Consider the following 21958-nt stretch of genomic DNA (forward strand, 5'->3'; position numbering starts at 1 on the left):
GATAGTCATAGATACATATTTAAATTAATTCACGAAATTCTTTATGATTGATGTGTGTGATAATGGAAGATGGTTGTAAACAGAAGCGTGAGTCCCCGCGCGCAGAATTTTAGGAAATATCACAGACCAACAACTTTATTCTGTAGAAATATCTTGCATTTAATGCCCAAATTAGAACTTATAGTGCTTAGAAGATAGGTACACTACGAAAAAACACACTTTTTTGGTAAAAATAATTAAATTTATTTAACTACTGTACATTTCGTGATATTATCTTTATCATGCTGCGAAAGACGAACTAATAACAGTTCAAATAGATATATAAATTAATGATATTTTGTAAAAGATGAACATCACATATTAAGTAACTTGCAAAATCAACAAAATCGATGAACGAAAAACATTGTCTTGAATGGCGGAGTCTATATAAAGTTTTCAACACTTACACCTAAAACTACGCTGTCCTTAACATCACACTTACATTAAAAAGGTCAGTCAACTTTAATACACGTATAAAAATCGTTTATAAAACGATTTTATTCGACGGAAGTAAAAAAAATATATCACTGGCAATACACCATAAAGACTACGAAATGAAATATCTCGCCGTTAGTGAAAGAATTAATACTAGTAACGATGCCCCTAGGTGTCTACTTCCATTATCTTTATTTCCGTCTTCTTCTATACCGGGTACTTGATCATCACCTAAGAGAAAATACCACCAATTAGATTAATGCCGATGGAGATGGTATGAACATGAAAAAGCAAAATATAATTTAGAAAAGAAGCGAAATTAATTGGTGTAATCCGGCGCACGATAAATTTAAAAGTTTGTATTTGGTATTTCGAAAAAGTTAAATTATAAACATACTTATGAAGTGTGTATTAGCGCTGCAAGCCGTCAGTGGGTGACAGGTCCGTGGTGGACGGGCTCTGGAATGTAGCCGCGGCTAATATTAATAAACCATCTACGTAGAGCTATCGTAAAATTGCATGTGCTATAATATGTATGTTCGTGAAAAATCAACAAACGTGCAAGAAAAACAAAACATGCTACTACATTGAAGGTGCCAACCTAGGAACCTCCCTATGGGAGACCAACTACTACAGGCTAATACAACTAAAAAATCGTGGCAGCGTGCATCACGGATAGTGCTGTTATCCCGCGAGAGCGTGCAGCGTACTACAATACACTAAACACAATTTGGTGTTTAGCGCTATGTGCTATGATTAGTGCATGAGTATTAGACGAGATGATTTCTCTACATGTTAGTCTAAGTTCTGTGCCCAACACCACAAGTACGTATTATGTGCTGATAAATAATCGATATACATACTTGCTGAGAAGAGCGAATTAGTTTACTATCTGTTAATTTTATTACTTTTTGTGATACAGTGTATAAATTTGCACCAAAATTGAACAAGGGTAACTGTCAAGAAATTTACACACTGCATCAAACTGCTAGAGCAAAAATTAGTATTGTACGTTGTTAGAGTTGTGCAAAAATATGCAATTTTATTTTTGAAGAATATTGCATATTATTGCACTACCTACACTCAAAGCAAAGTTGCCTACCTGAGTCGACAGCATCGTATCCTGCATTTGAATTGCTCTGAGAATCATATTCGCTCCCCTCATCAAGCAACCATCCTCGTGTGTTTCTGTTACCTATTGTGCCGCCCGGTGCCGATTTACAGCCGAACCACCAATAAGCGGTGGATCGTGGAAATGCGGGATTTGCTTGCTCTACCGCAAACTGTCTATCATTAAACCTATAGTATGCGTTATCTTTGAAGAAGTATGTGTAGCCGTTCGTGTATTGGAAAGCGGCATCTAAGTTGTTAGGGATACCCTCCCAGTTTTCGATCGGTTTTGGGTACGTTCGTTTAACCGGTGGTCGCTGGGATGGGTCGAACCTCCAGAACTTAGCACCTGAAAACGTAGATGATCAGTACACATCACTAAAGCTGACTGATTTATACCTTTGAAGAAGTAAATTTTGCCATTGCCGCTCCATACCATTGCGGCATCAATATCATCCGGGATGCCGGAGAAACCGTCGGATATCAGCTTGGGATACCCAGGTTCCATATTTGTGCCGACGTACCTCCAGTAGTGCTTTCCTTTGAAGAAGTACGTCTTTCCATTCTTGTAGGTAAATGCAGCGTCGATATCGGATGATAAGCCTGGCCATGCGCTAGAAATTTCCTTTGGGTACCCAGGAGCCACGGCACTCTCGGTCAGTAACCAATATTTTGATCCCTTGAAAACGTAAGTGTGTCCGTCTGCAGAATTGAATATTGCGTCAAATTTAGAATCGCTGCAGAAGCCACTGTCGCCCGGCACAGGAGGGTACGATGGGGGAGGAATTGTTTTTCTGCCTTCGTCGCGATCGGATCCCTCTTCGTGGTTGTCGTCATCGCCAACTCCATTGCGGCGAGTTTTTTTCCCGTACAAAGCCTGAATGCCCTGAATGTCGTCCATGTCGAGATCGAACGTGGGGTCGTAGCCACGATAAAATGGTGCCATGAGTGCGGATCGTACATCGGAGTGGCTCAAGCCCAGGGAATGGCCGAATTCGTGTGCGGCTACTTGGAATAGGTTAGTACCACGGTAAGAGCCTATCGACCAGTTTTCGGACGCATCGAAATGGGCATCACCTCCGAATACCTACAGTGTTGAGGTAAGTTTCTCGGTATGCTGCCAATAATTTAACTTACCGGAAAGTATGCGTGAGCTAAGGTACCGCCGGGTCCATCGAATGGGTCCCCATCACCGTGTTCTCCGCTTTCGAAACGGATTTCGATATGTACTTGTCCTTTGGAGGGTTTAAATGTTAGATCGGTGTATTCAGTCCAAACAGCAAAAGCGCGAGCTATTTCGACATCGACATCCTTCTTCGCTAACTTTCTTGGGTACTTCGCTATTCTATACGTGAGATTTTTAACCTTCCATCTACTCCCTGCAAAAATCAGTTATAAATTTATATGGGCGCAAATGACCGAGTTTAGTCAGTAACGCATTGTGCTTGGTTAGCAAAACACATTGAACTTGAATAGAAGACTTTCTATTCATGAGCAATGGAGCGTACATCCAGCAACTGACAATTACAAGCATTTATGAGTTGCAATTAAACTTAATTAAACTTACCCTGCAATGCGTATCTCTTTGATCTTGAGTCGCTTCCCGAGCCTACTTTATCTTTAACACCACATCTGGGCAGTGACATCGTTTGCAGGGTTTCATCATTTAATTCACCTGTTCAAAGATAAATATTATAATTTGTGTGACGGCGTCACCTTCACCCACATTTATAGAATTATTGATAATTATAAACAAAGAGTGACTATTTTTATTACCTGTGACTTCCAAACCGGCAAAACTCTGAAAGTCGGCTACAGCGTTGTTTAATACCCGTCCATCAATTAAGTTACTGGAATTGAATATGTTTCTAGTATTCGCTCCCAAATATCCATATTGTGATAGGTAGAACTATAACAAATTTATTAAATTAGCGACTAGCGACGAAAGAAAGGGAAAGTACAATTTTTCTGTGTTATTGTTTGGAAAGTGGTACGTAATCATATAGGTATTATATTAGTCATTTAAACTGCAATCTTGTGAATCAACCTGAATGAGTACACCCACTATTTACTATATTAGTAAATTAGATTTCTTTGAATTTTGAATGAATAAATCTGTATTTTCATTACTCATAAACTGTTGGTCGGCGGTCAAGGATTATTGCAATAATTCAGGTTTGTTAATTAGGTATCAGCGGGATTACTGTAATCAAAATTCAGAGAGTATTTAAATTTGAACCTTGAATTTTCCGTATTTCATTAAAATTAAAATAACGCGAAAATTTATATAAAAGCGGAAGTGTTGGCTTGAGGTGAAGAATAGGAAGTGTGTCTTTTGAATATTTTTAGAAAATGCCGGCCATGTTTATTAATAATCAGAGCAGAAAATAGCGACGGGTGACAAAGAAAAATTTTCACAGATCGTTTGCACCAGCTGCATGTGCAAAGGATTTCTAATCCACGTGATTGTAATAACAATGTATTAATCACAACAAATTTACAAATTTCAGAAGCGTGCCGATTTTGTGGGTGAATACCCTTTTACTCTACCACTCCCTCTATCGCCACGTTTGAAAGTGCAGTAGACTGGTTACATTTTATTCAGAACAAAATGACAAAAATTCTCAGAATAAATTTCGGCGATATTAATATTAATTGAATGAACCGCAAGAGCAACCACCCACTCTAAAAACGGATGCAAATAAGTTTGCGGAAATATTTTCATGCAAAATCATATGGCATGAGTGTATTTGTTGACCTGAGAGTGCTACTCGCCAACCTCCAGCCGTTATGACTCAGTGATCGATAACTAATGATACAATGATCTCTTACTCATAAGTGTAAAGGCACGTTTTTGTCGAATATGCTAATAACTCCTTTTAATGAGACACTAACCGCAAACTCTACTTAAATTGACAGGTTGAATCACTAGGAACTCGTAAATCCAATGACATTTTCACAAAACGCTCATTTCCGGCTAAAAGAACAATAACGTGCGGCACATTTATTTATATAAAGAATTAAAATGCTCCCCTTTACTTCGGTAGCGTGTGCATGGACAATATTAATCAGGTGACCTTTGGCTAGCCTTGCTTCGGGAACATCCTGAATAATATATGCAGAGCTAACAGCGATTTAAATGTCGACATCCAAGTTAAAGGACTCTATGCAAGAACACGCTAGCCGTCGATTTTCCCCCAGATTAAAATGCTATTTGTGTAGAACATGGTAGTGAATCTATTTATTACCCCTGGTCACTGACTGTATAAAAATTTTTAAAACGTTATTATTCCGTTAACGTTTTAGTTTATAAAATGCAAATTTGCACCATGACCTTGGAAGATGGCAGTAACACAAGTGCCGGAATGTATTGTTAACTTAAACAGTTTGTAAAAAAAAATAATTAAGATTCAGTTCAGTTAGTGTCATCCAAATATAAACACGAGATGGAAGACACAGTTTTCCCTTTTTTCTAATCGTTTTGCAATTGTACCGCGATACACACGTACGTGACATGGGTATAGTTTAAACCATCAACAATCACGTCTAATTTTGTTATTGAGATGAACAACGGTGATAGTCGGTGATGGGATCGAGAATCAGATGGGAACTTTCGACTTTTATCTATAGGTAGTGGAGTAGCAACAGAGACATTGCAAAACAATCATATTTTGTCTCACCTTTCCAGAAATTACATACGTGAATAGGTTAAACATGACGTTTTTGGGATCATTCATGAATATGGAGCATTCTAGTCGTGAGAATTTCGTACACTGCCTGGAAATATCGTTATAAATGGGTAAAGCCAAAAATCTCCAACCATAAATTATGTTTAGAAACCAAACCAATAGCACATTCATTTGTTAACGGAAGGAAGCTAAACATTAAAAACCAAACATTTTCAACAATAATTATTAATTTGTAACATAATAAATGTGACGGCCTTACACGAGGTTTTAGCCAAGGACTTTCATTACATTGACAATACATTGCTATATGATGAACACGAAAATTATATGAAGCCAATTCATTCTACCGTAAAAATCCATATAAATTTTGGAATCAATAACTAAAACAATCACGAAAGTCTAATTAGTAATCGGAAAATGATGCATTCATGGCCAACAGGTAGTTCCAATAATGACGTCATTTAAAGGCGCCGCGTCAGTTTCAGGCGTCCTTCGGCCTTCTTGATAAAAATTTAGGTACTATCGTTACAACAGTTCCGTACACCTAGCTTAGTCACGATTTTGCGTTATCTTCATTATCAACAAGCAAATAAAGTTGGAAACAAGCCTACTTTTGAATTACCTACTAATCTAGCAAACTTACCAAAGCAGAGTTACCACCAACCGCAGCGCCCTTTACTAGTTGGCAAATGGAGACTAGCGCCAGTATTGCGATACTCGGGCCCATTGTTACCGAATAGTCCTCAAGTAGCTCAAAAATGAAATTCAACGACCACAAAAAAATGCAAAAAAACTTGATTTATGTATGAATGGTTACGTAAAATTTTTCCCGCACAACTGACTATGGTCGCGATTTCTACTTTAGCCAATTTAAATCAATCATGTAACTAATTTCTTGTTATTTACACGAACGATTGTTGCACCTGCTACTGTCACCAAATGTGATGTTAATCGCGTACTGTGCGAGATAAAACTAAGCTTAGTAATGCGCGACGCTGTTTTTATACGATCGCCGTTCCCTGCTCGGCGCTTTGTAATTACACGATTATAATTCCTCTTATTTCAGTTCGGTGCAATTTTTTCCAGAATTTTGCAGGAATTCCACCACCGATGTGTATTTTGATTGTGCGTCCGGTCCCTAATTAAGTATGCACCCAACGCATGTGCTCCATGGGGAAATTACGTGCACACGTAGAAAATCATTTTTGGTGGTAACTTACTAAAATTTCCTCTTGGAGAGTGATTCGTTTTGCCAATTTTACACAGTTTAACGCAAATTTACTATTACATCAAAGAGACAAGTAGAGCTCTAAGAGATGATATAATATCAACATTAATATTCTTTCACTTTTCCAATTGTTTCGTAATTTTGCTTTGCTTCATTAATTTATCGGTTCTTTCAGCAAGTCCCATGATATTAATTTTCTAAAAACTGGCAAGTGTACAAGCATTAAGGCAATTAACTTAAGGAATTTCGTTCACGCATTATTACTAATTTCTCTTTACGTTACTATGAAAATTAATTAATCGATATCTGGTAAGGTTAAAGAAAACTGCTATTCGTCATTTGCTCATTACACGAGTTTCATGCAGGTATCGCCGCAATGGAAGATTTACATAGTAAATTCAATCATGCATAATGCATAATTTTTATTGATAGTATATCAGATAATTACAGAGTCGCGTAAAGTTGCGTATGATTTTGAAGGTTGAGTGACTATTTTTTTTTAATTTATCGGATCTAGTTTATTGATTATGCACGAATCTTTACGTAATTTTTTTATGGCGAACCGTAAACAGGAAAAATTACTAACACGCACCGCAGTATTTACGTATTTTTGGGTATAAGAAAAAAACAGTTTTTGTTTTGTGAAGCCCATCTGATCTCGTTGCAGGATAGTGCAAATTACAGTTTATTTTGCCACAAAAGTTCACTTTTACAATTTAAAAGCGCCCTTATACGAAATCACTTTGAAATGTAGATGGTATGAAGTTCAAATGTCATCAATCATTATTGCCATTTCTTTACTATCAAACAATACACCCTTGCTCTTTTACAGTGTGACAATTTAAAAACTTAAATAGGCTATATTTCACAAACAATAGATGGTAAATCAACAAATACTCAAAACCGTTTCTAGGGCCGGAAGGAACTTGTTTTGCAAAACTGGGAAATTTTTCTATTCAAAAACACACGGTATGTACCTATTATTGACTTTTTGACATTGAATCACAAGTAGTATTTTTGTTAAACTTAAAATATTGGATTTGCTATTATTGATACACCCTGTGCAACTGTTAATACCATTCAATAGCATTTTTATACGCTTTTCCACGTATCACAAGTAGCGGTTAGCTATTTAATTTTTTTAGTTGAGTCCTGGGTATTTGGCAGGAGTTAGTTGTCATTTTAGTTCCCCCTAGACACGGTACTGAGTATTTTTTCATATCTTTTGTTTATGAAATATACCCTACAGTACTTTAGGTTTAGAAATCCTCACTGTAGGTACCTATCCGAAGACTTTAAAATAATGTTGTTAATCTCTTCAGACTTGTATGGGCATTTTATACCCTAATCCGATTTTAAAAAATTATACATTGACACTTTTTTTATTCGACCAAAAAACCGTGCCAGAATGCGATGAATGACAGTTCAACGCCATTGAACTATTTTATTATGTACCTATGGTCTTTATGCAGATGCTAAAAACACCGTATAGTCATTAAAATAATCTCCGTACCAAATTTTAAACCCAATTATTTGTCCTACAATAAGTAATTATTGAACTGATAAACGTTTATGGAAACAATAGAAATACCTTGGAGAACATAATGGGTATGTACAGGTAGATTTGGTACAAAGAAAAGGATTATTGACAATTAATGTGTAGTTAATGATATCTTTGTGAATAAGTAGATAACGTTATAAGTTATCAACGCTAATCTCATTAATTATTCATGTTGGTTTTCAGTAATACGTACACAATAAATATGACGAGGGATATGTTTATAATCTTCAAATGTTCAAACATTGAGAAGACTGCCGTGATTACCTCGTTTGGAATATTTGAATTCCCTTATATGAACTTTGGTCTTCGAAACGCTGGTCAGACCTTTCAATTTTCAAAGATTTATTGACGTGCTACATTATTTTGATCTTTGGTAAGATTTTTGTTTTGCATACGCGAGATTCTGCCCAAAATTTCTTTTTATGTCTAAGAATGTGGATACCAAATTTGGTTCCAATCGGTTCAGCCATGTAGCCGGAAATGAGAGTACAGGCAGACAGACCGACCGATATGATCGATATTTTGTCCTCCAGATGGATCTCGCTACTCACTAATCGAACACGAAGTTTAAAAAGGCATTAATTCCCTGCTGGATCAAGCTCTGGTATAGATGATTTACACCCCCAGTTTCTTAAAGACATCACGTCTAAATCGGCCGTGGATGCAGAACATTGACTGGTAAAGTGGTCTCAGAATATTTGCCAATACTTTTCGGGGCAACACTATGCGCCTTTCCCAAGAAATATGGAGGATTACATCCTATCGCAATTGGCAATACTTTACGCCTGGGCACACAGCACGTGCAAAATCAAGTGAAAAAGATCCAAAAATACCTGAATCCGCACCAACTTGGAGTAGCAACCCATAAAATGTCGAAAAAATTTTACTCAAAATCGACTTTCGTTAAGCTTTCAACCACATCGAACGAGATAACATGCTAATAGAATTATGAAGATTTAAGTAAAAGGAAGCAACGATGGAGAGTGATTGAAAGAGCGAGCTTTGTTAACTAATTTACACTAATGTTCCTTGTTCTATATATTTGAACCAATAGTTCAATTAAGCAGTAAACCGTGACATTGTTACTCTTAATTTTGCTGAGCAAACCGAAGGAGAATTAGTTAAGAAACCGACTGGCTTTGCCTATTGTTACCAGTGGTGAAGCCACCGTAACCGAGACCTCTCGCGACTCTTAAAATGTACCCTACCGTATTTAAACAAGATACGAAGAATCGCATATGATTTTCAGTATGGGAATTTTTTGACAGACTACTTGCATTCGGTAACCAGACTTTTAATCCGGCTGACATTCAAAAGCACTGATCCTCGAACTTGATACTGCGCAGTTTTCAATATGCATTTTCGTGTCATTAAATTTTAAAAAATATCTCTATAAATAATAAAGTTGACATTACACAATCTGCGCACGCGCACATTAATCGTCAAGATTTTTCATGATTGAGGCGCCAGAGCTATAAGCTACCGAATGCAAAAAGAACGAACTAAATATCTTGAAAACTGCAGAAGAGTTAAGGCCTCGGACGAACGGAGAGATAAGAACCAATTTGCAGTGTTCTTGGAACGCAAAAGTTCTTAATTATCCAGAAATAAATGAGTAAGGGGTAGCACCGGTATCGATTAATACACCTTTTCGTATTACCTCTATGTTTATATTTCGAATACAAAAATATGAAACGTGCCGTTGTATAAACTTCAAACCATACTTGTGCGGTCATGCGCTTAGTATACCAATTGTAAGTTGTGATGAGGGAGAAAGCCTATGTAATGGGCGTTAATTGATTATCTTGTACGGAGGTTATTTTCACTTACTTTCAGGTGATGTACATTGTTATTATTCATTTTAGCATAAAAAATGTTTCGTTTAAATAGATTGCGTTTTAAGTTACTTGTATGATATTTCACATTTTCACTCAAAATGTCGGAGTAATTCCTGTGTTGTCGATCCATAAATTTCGTCTCCTCCTGACTCAGCTATTTAATTACATTTACCAAAACTTGACTGTAAACGAACAAAGTGATAATATTGTACAAACTACAAAACCATCTGAACTTCCGCATATACTTACATAGTAAAATTAAACGAATTATTAATATAGTTACAGATTTTATAATATGTATTACAAAAACGAGACTACCAAAGAGAATAAATAAATAACAAATCAAAAAGGAAATAAAAACAGCTCAAAAATCAATTAAGACATTAAAAAAGACACAAAGCAAAAAAATAAAATAAACATTAACAACTACTGAGATCGATGTCACGAAGGGTTAGAATCCCTCCCAATAGGACAGGGTCAACGTGCATTATTAAAGAAACAAACCAAAAATGAAAGTCCATCGTTTGTATTTCCTTTTCAAATTAAGCAATTACTTCTTTTGAGTAGTTATACGTCTCGACCAAATTGAAGCAATAAATTCCAACGCTTTCTTGATGTTGCAATTTTCACGACAATTAGTATGTTTGTAGACGGTGAAAAGAGGAATTGTCATTTTATTTTTATTCACAGTTACTTAAAATTACGTGAAGGTAAAAATCAGAATAAAAGGGAAGGTTTATACAGAAATTTTGAGTAGCATTATTGCGTTTGGGAATAATTCAGTACAATCAACGAAATGAGAGTTGCTAATTGGACAGCAAACTAGGTCTCGAAGTCGTTAATGGGAATGTTTCTTACTATCAATTAACAAGTCCAAGACTAAGAAATTTTGATCATTATTAGCATTCGAGTGGAAATACGAAAATAATACTCATTTGTCTGCTTTTAAGATTAGGTATTGCCGCAGAATCACTATACAACTAATTATTTCTACGAATTAAAAACTTCAGCTAAGATTGCTTAATTTTCAGCTTCTGAAATCGAATCGTGTCACTCTGGGACACTTGCAGTGTTGTCTAGAAATCTGAAACGTTGCGTTGGTTTAAAAGTTTAATAAAATGAAAACCTAGTAGCTTATGATTCCAAAAAAATGTCAAACCTAAAGAAGTATCCACACACGCACTGAAAGCTCTGTACGTCTGTGCCTGTAAATATTTAGGTTTTAAAACGAGAAAGATAATTGGGTTACCTGATAAACATGGAAGAAGTACAGACAGAGCTTCTTTATGAGTTACTTAATTTTGGCAAAAAAGTTTCATTACAGATACTGGTAAAGCTTTTGAGAATGCCTCGATTTTCTAATAGCCAAATTAAACAAGGAACGGATCTTTGCTAAATATCATCAGTCAGACATTTTTCTTGCATCAATTTTTGTTTGTTTATACCTATTTTAGAAACAAAAGTAGGTATACAAGCTTGGAAAGTATACAATTCCGTAGACTGAAATAATACAACCGCAGTTAAAAATCCATGCGGACCAATTTAATACCCACATCCTAGTACGCATCTTGTCGTATGAGGTGTGGTTTGCAAAGATGGAAAGGAATGGACTTTGAAAGAAGTCACTTCTTCGATAAGGAGGTAAGTTCTGGGCAAGTCCAATTTGAAATTTTAAATCGATTTTCAATCAAATGTAATCACTTCGGCCAGTATCAACCACAATTTAATTGTGGCTAGTAACAACCAGTAACCAATGTTGGTTTGGTACCCACAATCCATGTCGAAGGAAAAAGGGGGTGGTGGGCTGATGTCAAAAAATAAGTGATGAAGAGCGATTTATAAAATTCGGGACTGTTGGTAAAATTGGTGTAACGGAGGCATAATAAATTGGTCCATCGAAGATGCCACGTCACTTGATATCACGCGACGGCAAATTCCTACGATAAGGCTATCTAGACTTTCCTAAAGACTTCAATTTTGACTCATTTGCGTTATCAAATTTTTCTATAATGCGTCAAGACATCCTACTATCGAAGCTCTTCCTGCTGCGGTTTCATTTTTTAATTTGAGATAGATAAATAGAAAATGAAATAAACAGTCTTATCAAATACAATAGATTGGCGGACTTTTTGATATGATTTATGGGTATTTGGAAGAACCAATGATCATTCTCATAGTTTCATTAGACAACGTACCCTTTTAGGACTACAATGCATGGATTAATGAGAACGATGTGCATATTATGTACAGCCTTTTTTAGTAAAGAACGATTCAAAAAAAGGTGTTTATTGTGGACCAACCTCAATAAACTTGTCAGATGGACCTGTCAATTTATTTCGAATTCACAACTAAACTTCCATCGCCAAATATGACGCTGAATTTTTTGAATCGCTCTGTGCGCTTAGAGGGGTTAACCTACAACCAATTATTTCAATGCCTAAGTTTTGCAAGTCTTTGTAAACGGATTCAATATTTTGAATATTGTCTGTATAACTAAATTAAAAAACATAATGGAGCACCTGGATCGTGACATACATCCTGCGATAAAATTAGTTCGGGTATCGTCATTGCGCCAGAAAATTGGACAGATCAATTTGTATAAGACTGCTTGGGTTGTAAAATCCGGACTTCGCAACCTCCGTTCATAGCAAACCTAAACTGACCTCAGAAATTGGATGTTCCTTTCTGGTACCGAAGAGCTTGCTCGTTTGGCTGTCACACTTTCATCTTAAGAATTGACCATTTTTCTCAGCTTCGAGAACGAGTGCTTGATTCTCCTTTTAATTTTGACAAATGCTTTAAGTGTTGTAGTTGAAGACCGTCAATCCCGCCAGAAATACTTAATAGTTTGTAAAGGTTCATATTGGTATAAGAATCGATTTAAGACTTGGTTGTACTGAGAATCAAAATTTAGAGTTTTTAGGATTCAATAATGCAGGGATTAGTCCATCTTGTCCGAAAAACTATTGCACAAATGATAGGAAATTCCTGCATTTCTAACATCGCACATACATTATCAGAAATTCTCAATTAAAAATTGCTTTTTTAATGTTATTTTCATTCACACCACGTAATGATTTTTTTGGCTTTTCCGATTTTAACCCTAGTAAATGTCCGCGGCGATAATGTATTCAATCCATTTCTATTAGGTAATCCGATAAAGTGGACGGAAAATTCGCTTCTTTCTTTACCAAGGAATACCAAGAAAACACACATTTCTTTTATTGACTTGGACGATAAAATCGGAAAAGATCAGAGTAATTCCCGTGGTGTCAGTTTTTAAATATAGTTCGGAATTTTGCAGTAGCCGTACATCATTTTAGAGTTAATGACTACATTACTAAATAATACCACATTATTGCAATACATCCTATTCAAGGATCTTCACGAGGATTCGATCACTATGTAATTATATTGTACCATCAGCATTATAGTAAAATTCCACGACCAAGAATTTATAATGAGTAGGTACGATTTTCTGTGAAAAATAGCTAATCGCAAATAATATCAATGAATGGTCTGCACAAAAAATGGTGTCACTCTCGATTTACAACATCATATACCACATCGTAGCAGCGACACAATAAAAAAAAAAACCGCACCGAGACACAATAGGTAATTTTAATTATCTTCTTTTCGATCAACAAAATTTAGATTGTGAGGCCTGCTGGAATCAGTTGATGAAATCTACAACGTGAAACTATATTTGTCACAGAAGTCAAGGTTACCAGCAAGTTTTTATTATCATCTTTTTTCGAAAAAATGTCAAATAGTAGTTACAACGTTGTGATACACTTAGTATTACGCGTTACACGTGCATAACGATTCATCAATTATTTATGAAGAGTTTTTAACTTCAGTGGAAGTAATAGAAATTCCTTATACGTCTCGGCACCTTTGTTAATTTTCATTCGGAAGTGAATCAGGAAATCAGTCGCGGGAGTTGGCTGATGTATTTTAAAAAAATGATTTATTTATCGAGGTCATTGTCGCAATATGACAATTTATCTTGTTCCGCCATTCAAAGGAGAAGAGTTGGGAGGTTTTGCAGTACCTACGCTTGAAACAGAGCGCCCAACCAACTAAAAAATTTGTAAAATAATGACTAATGACACATTTACTAGCTATATGAATGTTAGTTAGGTAATAAAAACTAATTAATTCATTTATAACACCTGTAAAAAATATTCGTTCCGTTGGTGGTTACATATTTCAACACCTGATGAGACTCTTATGGTAATTGCTTGCTAATTAGACGAAATTGACTAGTGATCGATCATTTTTGCTTAAAGATCGTTATGTAGTCGTCTTTGTGTATGTTCTGCCATTCCGTAGCATTCACCTCAGATTTTTCGGCTACAACATTGGGCAAAACGTGGGTGTATATTTCAGACCTAACAGTGTGAAAAATGAAAGTGGCAGTTAAGATTGTGCCTAGTACAAGATGGATTGGTACAAAATTTATTGTATCTGTAACACTACAACGATCAGTATAGAGAAACAAAAAATTAAAGTAACATAAATGATTCGCGAATTGTTCCAGGTACTCGCACTGCCAGAAGTTGATTGTACTGTTTGGAAAGGTTTTAGATCTCTGAATGGCATCATCAGTTAATCAGATAAGCTACCGATAACAACATTTTGTATAAACGGGTAATTCTGCATGCATTAGAAAACTATGGTGTACTATGAGTAAAAATGGCACAGTCTTGGGGACAGATTTTCGATCCAGTTTGGGGATTTATATAATTCACCTGATTCCTAGGAAATTTGTTTCATGCCGCTATGTAACAATCATACCGCACAGATTACAAAAACAAACAGCTTCATTCGCTGAAAAGGAGATTACGATTTATCATTACAATATCTGAAATGTTTTTTTAAGAAGTCCTTACTCACTGAAGTTGAGATAAATTGCTCTCGTCATACTATAGATTTTGTGAGTAGCGATGGCAAAGGTTAATTTAACTAATTTGAGTATCTGATAACAACTGATGAGTAAACGTTTTTCGATTTATCAATGAAAACAAAATTACTTCGAGTGAATTTCGTAAGTAATACTTAGTAATTATTTGCTACTGGCGTAAAACTACTATATACTATCTACTCATACGTTGTAGCAGCGAAGCGAATAAAAATATGATTCACTGATTTTAGTTTGAAGGGATGAATAAGTGTAGGTATTTACACAATTTGGTACCTACACAGATACACTGGGACTTTTACCTAAATGACTAACTGGTCGTTCATGAAGCTATAATACGGGATTGAAATACGCACCTGAAGACAGTTTTGAATAGATTTGTAAAACTCAAAATACCAACATGTAGAGATGTATTCCCCCTTTCACAAACGATGTTTAATCAGTGATTAAAAATGTAGCTACCTTCGATTATTAGGTTATGTGTTTACCATCTAACATTTTTAATCACTGATTAGTCCTAAATCATCGTTTGTGTTTTTATAACCAGTTTGAAAGATACTTATTTAAAATTTCCTGCCACATATTCAACGTCGGTCGGTTTTTGCTCTTTCTGATCAATGTTCGCATTTTTGACGACAATTATTAAATTATTGTAAAGTCTCTCTTAAGGGATGCTCGAGGAGCATTTCCTATACTAGGAAGCGCCAAGCGGTAGAATAGTATCATAATTGTCCTTAAGAACTGTGGCTTAAACACAAAAATCCTTAACGAAACATCAAGTGTATTCTTACCAAACGTCGAAATTGCAGAGGAATTTTAAACTTTAGGTCGGAATTTAAGTTGGAATTTTTAAATTGCAATTTTTGTAATAAATCCGAATAAAGGGATCTATTTTTATGAAGGTAAATAATAGTAGGGGAGCTCAATAAGGGATTTTGAAATTTACTCGAATAAAGCGGGTTGACTACGTGGGAAAAAGTGTGTAATTCAATAATCTGACGATTTGAGCGTGACGTGAGGGAGTGGGAAGGTCACAAACTTGCAAAAAAAAGCGCTACCTTCAAATTTTCGAGCGCTTTGAATTTTTTTTTATTTCGAAAGAAATTAATGCGATAATAAATAATAGCCCCCGCATAGATTTGTATAATGTACTACCACTGGCTATAAAACATTTAAATTTTGATAAGCTTAAAAATGTTGTAAAAATCATTTTTTAACGTATTGTTTTTACTCCATAGACTGCGTACACTTATTGCTTTTTAATGTGTGACTTTAACTTGTTTATTTATTTTTATTATTGTTGGTTTGGTATGCGAATTTCTTTGTCTGTTTGTACTTTTTTTTTATTGTATACCTACTGATTTTTTTCCTGTAGACTGACTGACAACCATTGAATGGGATATGACGACTAAAAAAACAAGCTTAAAAAGTCATTATGCAAACATAAATGACGAGAACGTATTTTCCTCCTAATAATATTAATGCTAGGACCAGGAAAAAATGCGAGATCCTTACCCCATTCTCTTTCAAATGAGCCGCCTATCGTCGAAGTCTATACAGTTTAATGAAAAATAGTGGAGCGTATACAAATACAAACAAATTTTGAAATGAGCATTAGTTTTACTTTTATTCGAAGTGTCTACATATGGCTTTTTTTAATCCTTTTGTAAATAGGAATGTATTCATAAATACATCATACAGCATACATAAACAGTAATTTTAGTTTCATTCAAAGTACCTACATATGACATTTCATTTAACAGCTTTCATAAATAATAAAGTTACCATTGCCCATACGCAAAACCAAATTTTAAAATTGGTGTTTGGTCGTATTCCAAGAGCCTATGTATAAATTTCATTTAAATGCTTTCATAAATAAGAAAGTTGCCATTGCCGTAAAACAACATTTTGAAAGCGACGTTAATTTTACTTATACGTAGTGTTTACATATAAAGTTTCATTTAAATATCTTCATAAATAAAAAAAGTTAGCATTGACAATGCGTTAATCCAAATTTTTGACACTGCGCATGCGCAAAACCAAAAAATATCACGGTATCCTGGACCACGCCCTTTCAAATGAGCTCCATATCGCCCAAATCGGTTCAGTGATATAGAAGGAGTACGTGTGACGGACGGACGGACGACAAAGTGCAGCCAATAGCGATTTTTCACTTTGAGGAAAATGCGCTAACAAATATATTAGATACCCACATATACATAATCAAGGATAACAGACGTAGCATACTCTGCCGATTTCCTCCACCGATCTGTAAATAATATTCTGTTAGGTACAAACAACACAACATTATAGTATTTTGGAAGTTGTTTGACTTTAAATCGTTTAGCTATAGAGCAATACGTTTTTTAGGGAAATTTTTTGAAAGAAAAAATCATTTTATGTGATGATTTTGCTGGTCCGTGAGTCCCGCCGCCGGTGTCAAACCAATATAAGAACAATTTTGAAAATTCCTGGCTTGAATCCGTCTTCGATCACGGGAGTCTTGTAGATAAATAGCAAGTTGGGGTGGTAAAACACCCCTGGCGACTTTTATTTCACCTTCTGTCAATTTGTTAGTTTCTACCCGTGATTTCCACTGCTCTTTCTCGGTTTAATTTGATTTAATGCAAGTGGGGTTTTCAGCTCTTGTAAATGTAACTAAACGGTTACAATACGTAGGTGAGTTTTTGAAGTATTCCCGAAATTAGCATTTAGATTGCCAACATTCAACGAAAAATATACGTGGGGCCACTCCACTGCAATGAAGAGAATATTTGCGATGCAAAGAAGGTGTGTCCGAAGTGTAGCTAGTGCTGGATACAGAGAAGACTGTCGTTACATTTTTCAATCTTTCAAAATTCTTACAGCGCCTTCTCAGTACGTACTAGAATGTTTGGTGTATGTTCATAAAAATAAATTAAATTATGTAGCCCATTCAGACATCCACAGGTACAACACACGTAACAGCAATAATCTTGTATGCGCGAAACTTAGACTTAAAAAATCGCAAGCTGCACATAACTACTGGGGGCCAGTGTTTTATAACAGGTTGCCTGATCACATTCGATCAGAAAATAGAAAGATTTTCAAAAACAAAATAAAGGCTTTTTTAACTGAAAACCCCTTATACAATATTAAAGATTTTCTGAACATTGACGTTAAATTATAAATTTTAATATTTCTTAGAGTTTACGTTTTATGTTTTATGCTATAGCAAGTCTCTGTGTTTTATATTTATATGTATTGTTCTGCTTTTATGACGCGTGTAAACATTACTTTTAATGTACTAGCACAATGAATATATATTATTATTATTATTATTATTAATAAATCTTGAATATATATTATTATATTATTACCCATCGGGGATGTATTGACCATGTATTGACCTGTTGACAGAGTGAATAATTGGAATGACTTTCAGCTTTCAGACTAAGCAATGCACGAATAACGCGATAATATAAATATAATGCCGAAAACCCGAATGTTCTATAATATGTCGTCGTCGAGATCTCGATCGATTTATAAAAGGCGTCAGAACAGCAGACAGTTGGTTATACAATAAGCTCCGTTTTGAGAATAAAAAGTGCAATAAAAATTATTTTAGGGGCGGAGAGACAGAATGTCTACAATAGCTATCCTTCCCATTTGTAAAAATGCGCCAAATTTTCAACTTTTTGAGAATTGGTGTGCCGTACACTGTACAGTAATCAGTTCCGACTAGGACGTTCAAAAATGAGAACCTACTATGACAAATGTTAATAGCAGCAAGGCGGACAGGAAAACAAAATACGTTCCAAACAGAAAATAATAATTATTAAAATTTGGCCTGATATTATACGCATAAACCCTTTTTATTTACAAATAAATAATATTTACTAAAGCATGTGCCACTATTACACGCATTTTATAGAGAAAGTATTTGTAAACAAATTAACGAAATTTTTATGTTAATTGCAATTAATTGCGTTTTCTTAAATCCTGGAATACTTTTCTTATTCCTATTTAGAACTGTAGTGACGCAGCAATTCACCACGACTCACTACGTAAGATAGGCAAACTAATTAACACAGATCATTAATTACGGACTAACAAAACAAACAATAAATGATTCAGTTCAAGCACACCTTTCGCGTGCAAGTTCACTGGCTCTCCATAAAAGCATATAATAACAACAATAGAGCAGAAAGTATAAGCGTAGATTTGATCGTAAAATTTTGACTTTTACATTGTGGCAGTAAAAAAAAGAAAAACTAATCCGAATTTTTAACAACGACACTGTCACATCGTTAGTTTGATGGATCGAGGGTTTTATCTTAATTAAAACGACCAGAGCGTTTACCTTACTTTGATCGATTCAAATCCATAAATCACTACGTGGGGGATACATTTTTTTTGTTAAAGTAAAAGCGTAATTGCAAAAATTGTACCGTATTTACACTATTATATAATTTTAGAAAATTTACAGTTACCATTGTGTTCAATTGCCCACACATACATCGGTAATTGATGCTAATCAAACAAAAGAATAATGTTATTACAATATAAGAATTGAAATTGAATGTTGACAAAAAACTGTAACCTGTCAAGGTAGATCTATAACGTTTAGTTATAAATGAGAGACCATTGATCTTAATATGTAGATGATGTAGATTTGATTTAGATTCCGAGAAAAAGTTTTGATCGCAAGAGATCTATGTTTGAATTACAAACCTTTTTGACAGTCCATCACACGCCCTCGTAATCTATTGTGTTTCTTTAATCCCAAGCAAAAGTGGGTATAACGTCCCGAACACAATGACATCTAAATGATACATTTTTTGCATTCTTTTTGTGGGTTAAAGACATTTAATGTAGTGGTATCAAGCGAAGGTTGTGGTACTTCATTTATATTCGAGTTGCATTTAATACGCGAGAACGATGTGCAATTCACCATCTTGATTGTTCTTGATCTTTTTATTTGATGTGGTTTCGTATTAAGGGGGTTGATTCATAGACTTTACAACATTTTTAAATGGAAATGAGGTGTGACCGTATTTACATCGTCATTCTTTTAATTTTTATTAACTTGCATTGTTCACTTTTGTTGCGCTGTCATTACTTTAAGTGCTTCCATTTAAAATTTTAATAAATATTTAAATCTCCAATACACACGACAGTTAGGTACATATTATTAATGATGCGTTACCTTTCTAAAAAACACGAAGCTCAGGTTTTTGTAATGACTAATTCCATTAATGAGCGTAAACGTATTAATCATGAACACATGATGATTTTATATTTAAGTATCATTATTTATCGATAATTACAGGGTAGCATTTCTTGATGTTGTAACACACTATTTTTTGAGCGACGTAATACATTCGATTCTGGTTAACATTTGAATGGTACCGGATCTAAGGCAATATCTCATGGATTAAATATTCGGCGCTCAATTCCATTATCCCAAAACTATGGGAAACCAAGACGCATAACTTTTTCCGATTTTTGCATGTCACATTGTTGGTATTCCCATGAAAACCGTACAATATTTAGTTAGTGTCAAACAATAACGCACTATATTATTTTAAGAAGTACCTGTTATGAAAATGTATAAAGTAACTAACGTAGTCACTAATAATACAAAAAAAGCTCAGCTATGCCAAAAGATTATTCTCCTAAATGCACTTCAGATGCCAGTGTAATTGAATAACAATATTATGCTCATATCGTACCTTTTTGGCGTCATACAATTAAAAATTTTCCAGTCAAATTTCCTCTTTGAAGGCTTCCCAAGTTATCCTTCTTCCAAAACCCTTTACAGTGCGGAGATATTCCCCCTATCAGTGTTTTCCAGATATTGGAACATATCATGGAATAATAATTCAATCTTAATGTATTTATACCTATAAATCTTTGAATGATGCACGCAGTACGGCAATTGATATCCCTGGACAAATTCTAAATCTTGTTTTTTTGGGAAAATAAGTTGTACACCAAGTGGAAACGTTGATAATAGCTCTTAAAGAAATTCGTTAAGCCGTTTGTAAGCAAAAGGCGAAGCGTGCACTTTCAAATTTGTTTTTTCGATTTTAATAGCTCTTATGGACATTTCATGGCTTAACGACAATACAAACACGAAATAATTTTTAATTTCTGATCGAATGACACAAATACCAAGTTTGTAAGTGGTGTCGTTTCGGAGCCTTTGTGACTCAGACAGATAGACAGATATATAAGGAGCGTAAAAGTGCTTTTTTAATTTTATTAAAGTAAAAGTGCACTAAAAACTATTTAAAAAAATGGGACACATTTAATAACAGCGTAAAAAATAAATCTTAGTCGCTTTTCCACAAACTTTCTACGTTCCTAACTCGGTTACAGTTGAATGAATGAAGCTGATTTTTTGTAGACTAATGCTATGTACTGTTAATGGATTGGCGGTTTTTTTTTAAATTTTCTCTAATTATAAGATAGAACTTGTTAAAGAGCATAATTTTTTAACAAGTTATATCTTATAATTAGAAAAAAAAATTAAAAAAGAAAAACCGTCAAAATATTGTATTGGTGGATCCATCATTATTTGGGCTGTAGATTATTCCAATTATTGTATTTGTCCTTCCCAAAAATTTTTTTGTTATTTTTGGCTTACCTAAAAATAAAAAAAAATGGTTGGGAAAGACAAATACAATAATTGGAATAAAAACCGTCAAGCTTGCCGTCAAGTGATAATGGCCTATTGAACCGTCAAAATTAAGTATCGCTCAAGTTAACCGTAACTTAAATGCCATAGCAACGATTGTCTTAGCCCCAGTTGCACCAATAAAATTAATCGTTTTTAACCACAACTTTAAATTTAAATGTTAAATGGCAAACGCACAATGCAAACACGACTAACACCCCTCTACCGTCTACCAGGATTATTTTTCTGTAGAGTTTTTCTACAACTTTCAAAGACGCATTTTAAAAAAAATTCCGTGTTCATTCTGATCTAATTTTAAAGTGTTTAAAATATTGAAATACCAGATTTAATGGCCTATTAAACGAGTATACATTTTTGTGCAGTCTAAAAAATACGTAAATGAGTCTAAAAACACGTATAAAGCGACGAAAATTTCAAAACTTTACACAATGTAAATTCCTCTATTTACTTAA

The 21958-nt window shown here is 34.8% G+C and overlaps 1 protein-coding gene across 4 annotated transcripts; it reads right to left on the reverse strand.

Annotated features, from left to right (window-relative positions):
• Window positions 1–237: 237 nt before the first annotated feature.
• On the reverse strand, window positions 238–6255 carry LOC116172083 (matrix metalloproteinase-24). 4 transcript variants are annotated; one of them, XM_031489204.1, is made up of 8 exons: window positions 5917–6255; window positions 3361–3493; window positions 3152–3259; window positions 2722–2963; window positions 1984–2671; window positions 1577–1933; window positions 872–978; window positions 238–705 (listed from the first exon to the last, which is right to left on the reverse strand). In XM_031489204.1, the coding sequence occupies exons 1-7, from the start codon at window positions 5998–6000 to the stop codon at window positions 902–904; spliced, it is 1689 nt and encodes a 562-aa protein (XP_031345064.1). In that variant the 5' UTR covers window positions 6001–6255; the 3' UTR covers window positions 238–705; window positions 872–901. The 4 variants fall into 4 exon arrangements, with proteins under 4 accessions (XP_031345064.1, XP_031345066.1, XP_031345065.1 ...); XM_031489206.1 differs by having other exon boundaries at window positions 872–933; window positions 1670–1933; window positions 5917–6254; XM_031489205.1 differs by having other exon boundaries at window positions 872–933; window positions 5917–6254.
• Window positions 6256–21958: the final 15703 nt, after the last annotated feature.

The sequence above is a fragment of the Photinus pyralis genome, unplaced genomic scaffold, assembly GCF_008802855.1.
Source record: "Photinus pyralis isolate 1611_PpyrPB1 unplaced genomic scaffold, Ppyr1.3 Ppyr1.4_LG5, whole genome shotgun sequence".
Classification (NCBI taxonomy): Eukaryota; Metazoa; Arthropoda; class Insecta; order Coleoptera; family Lampyridae; genus Photinus; species Photinus pyralis.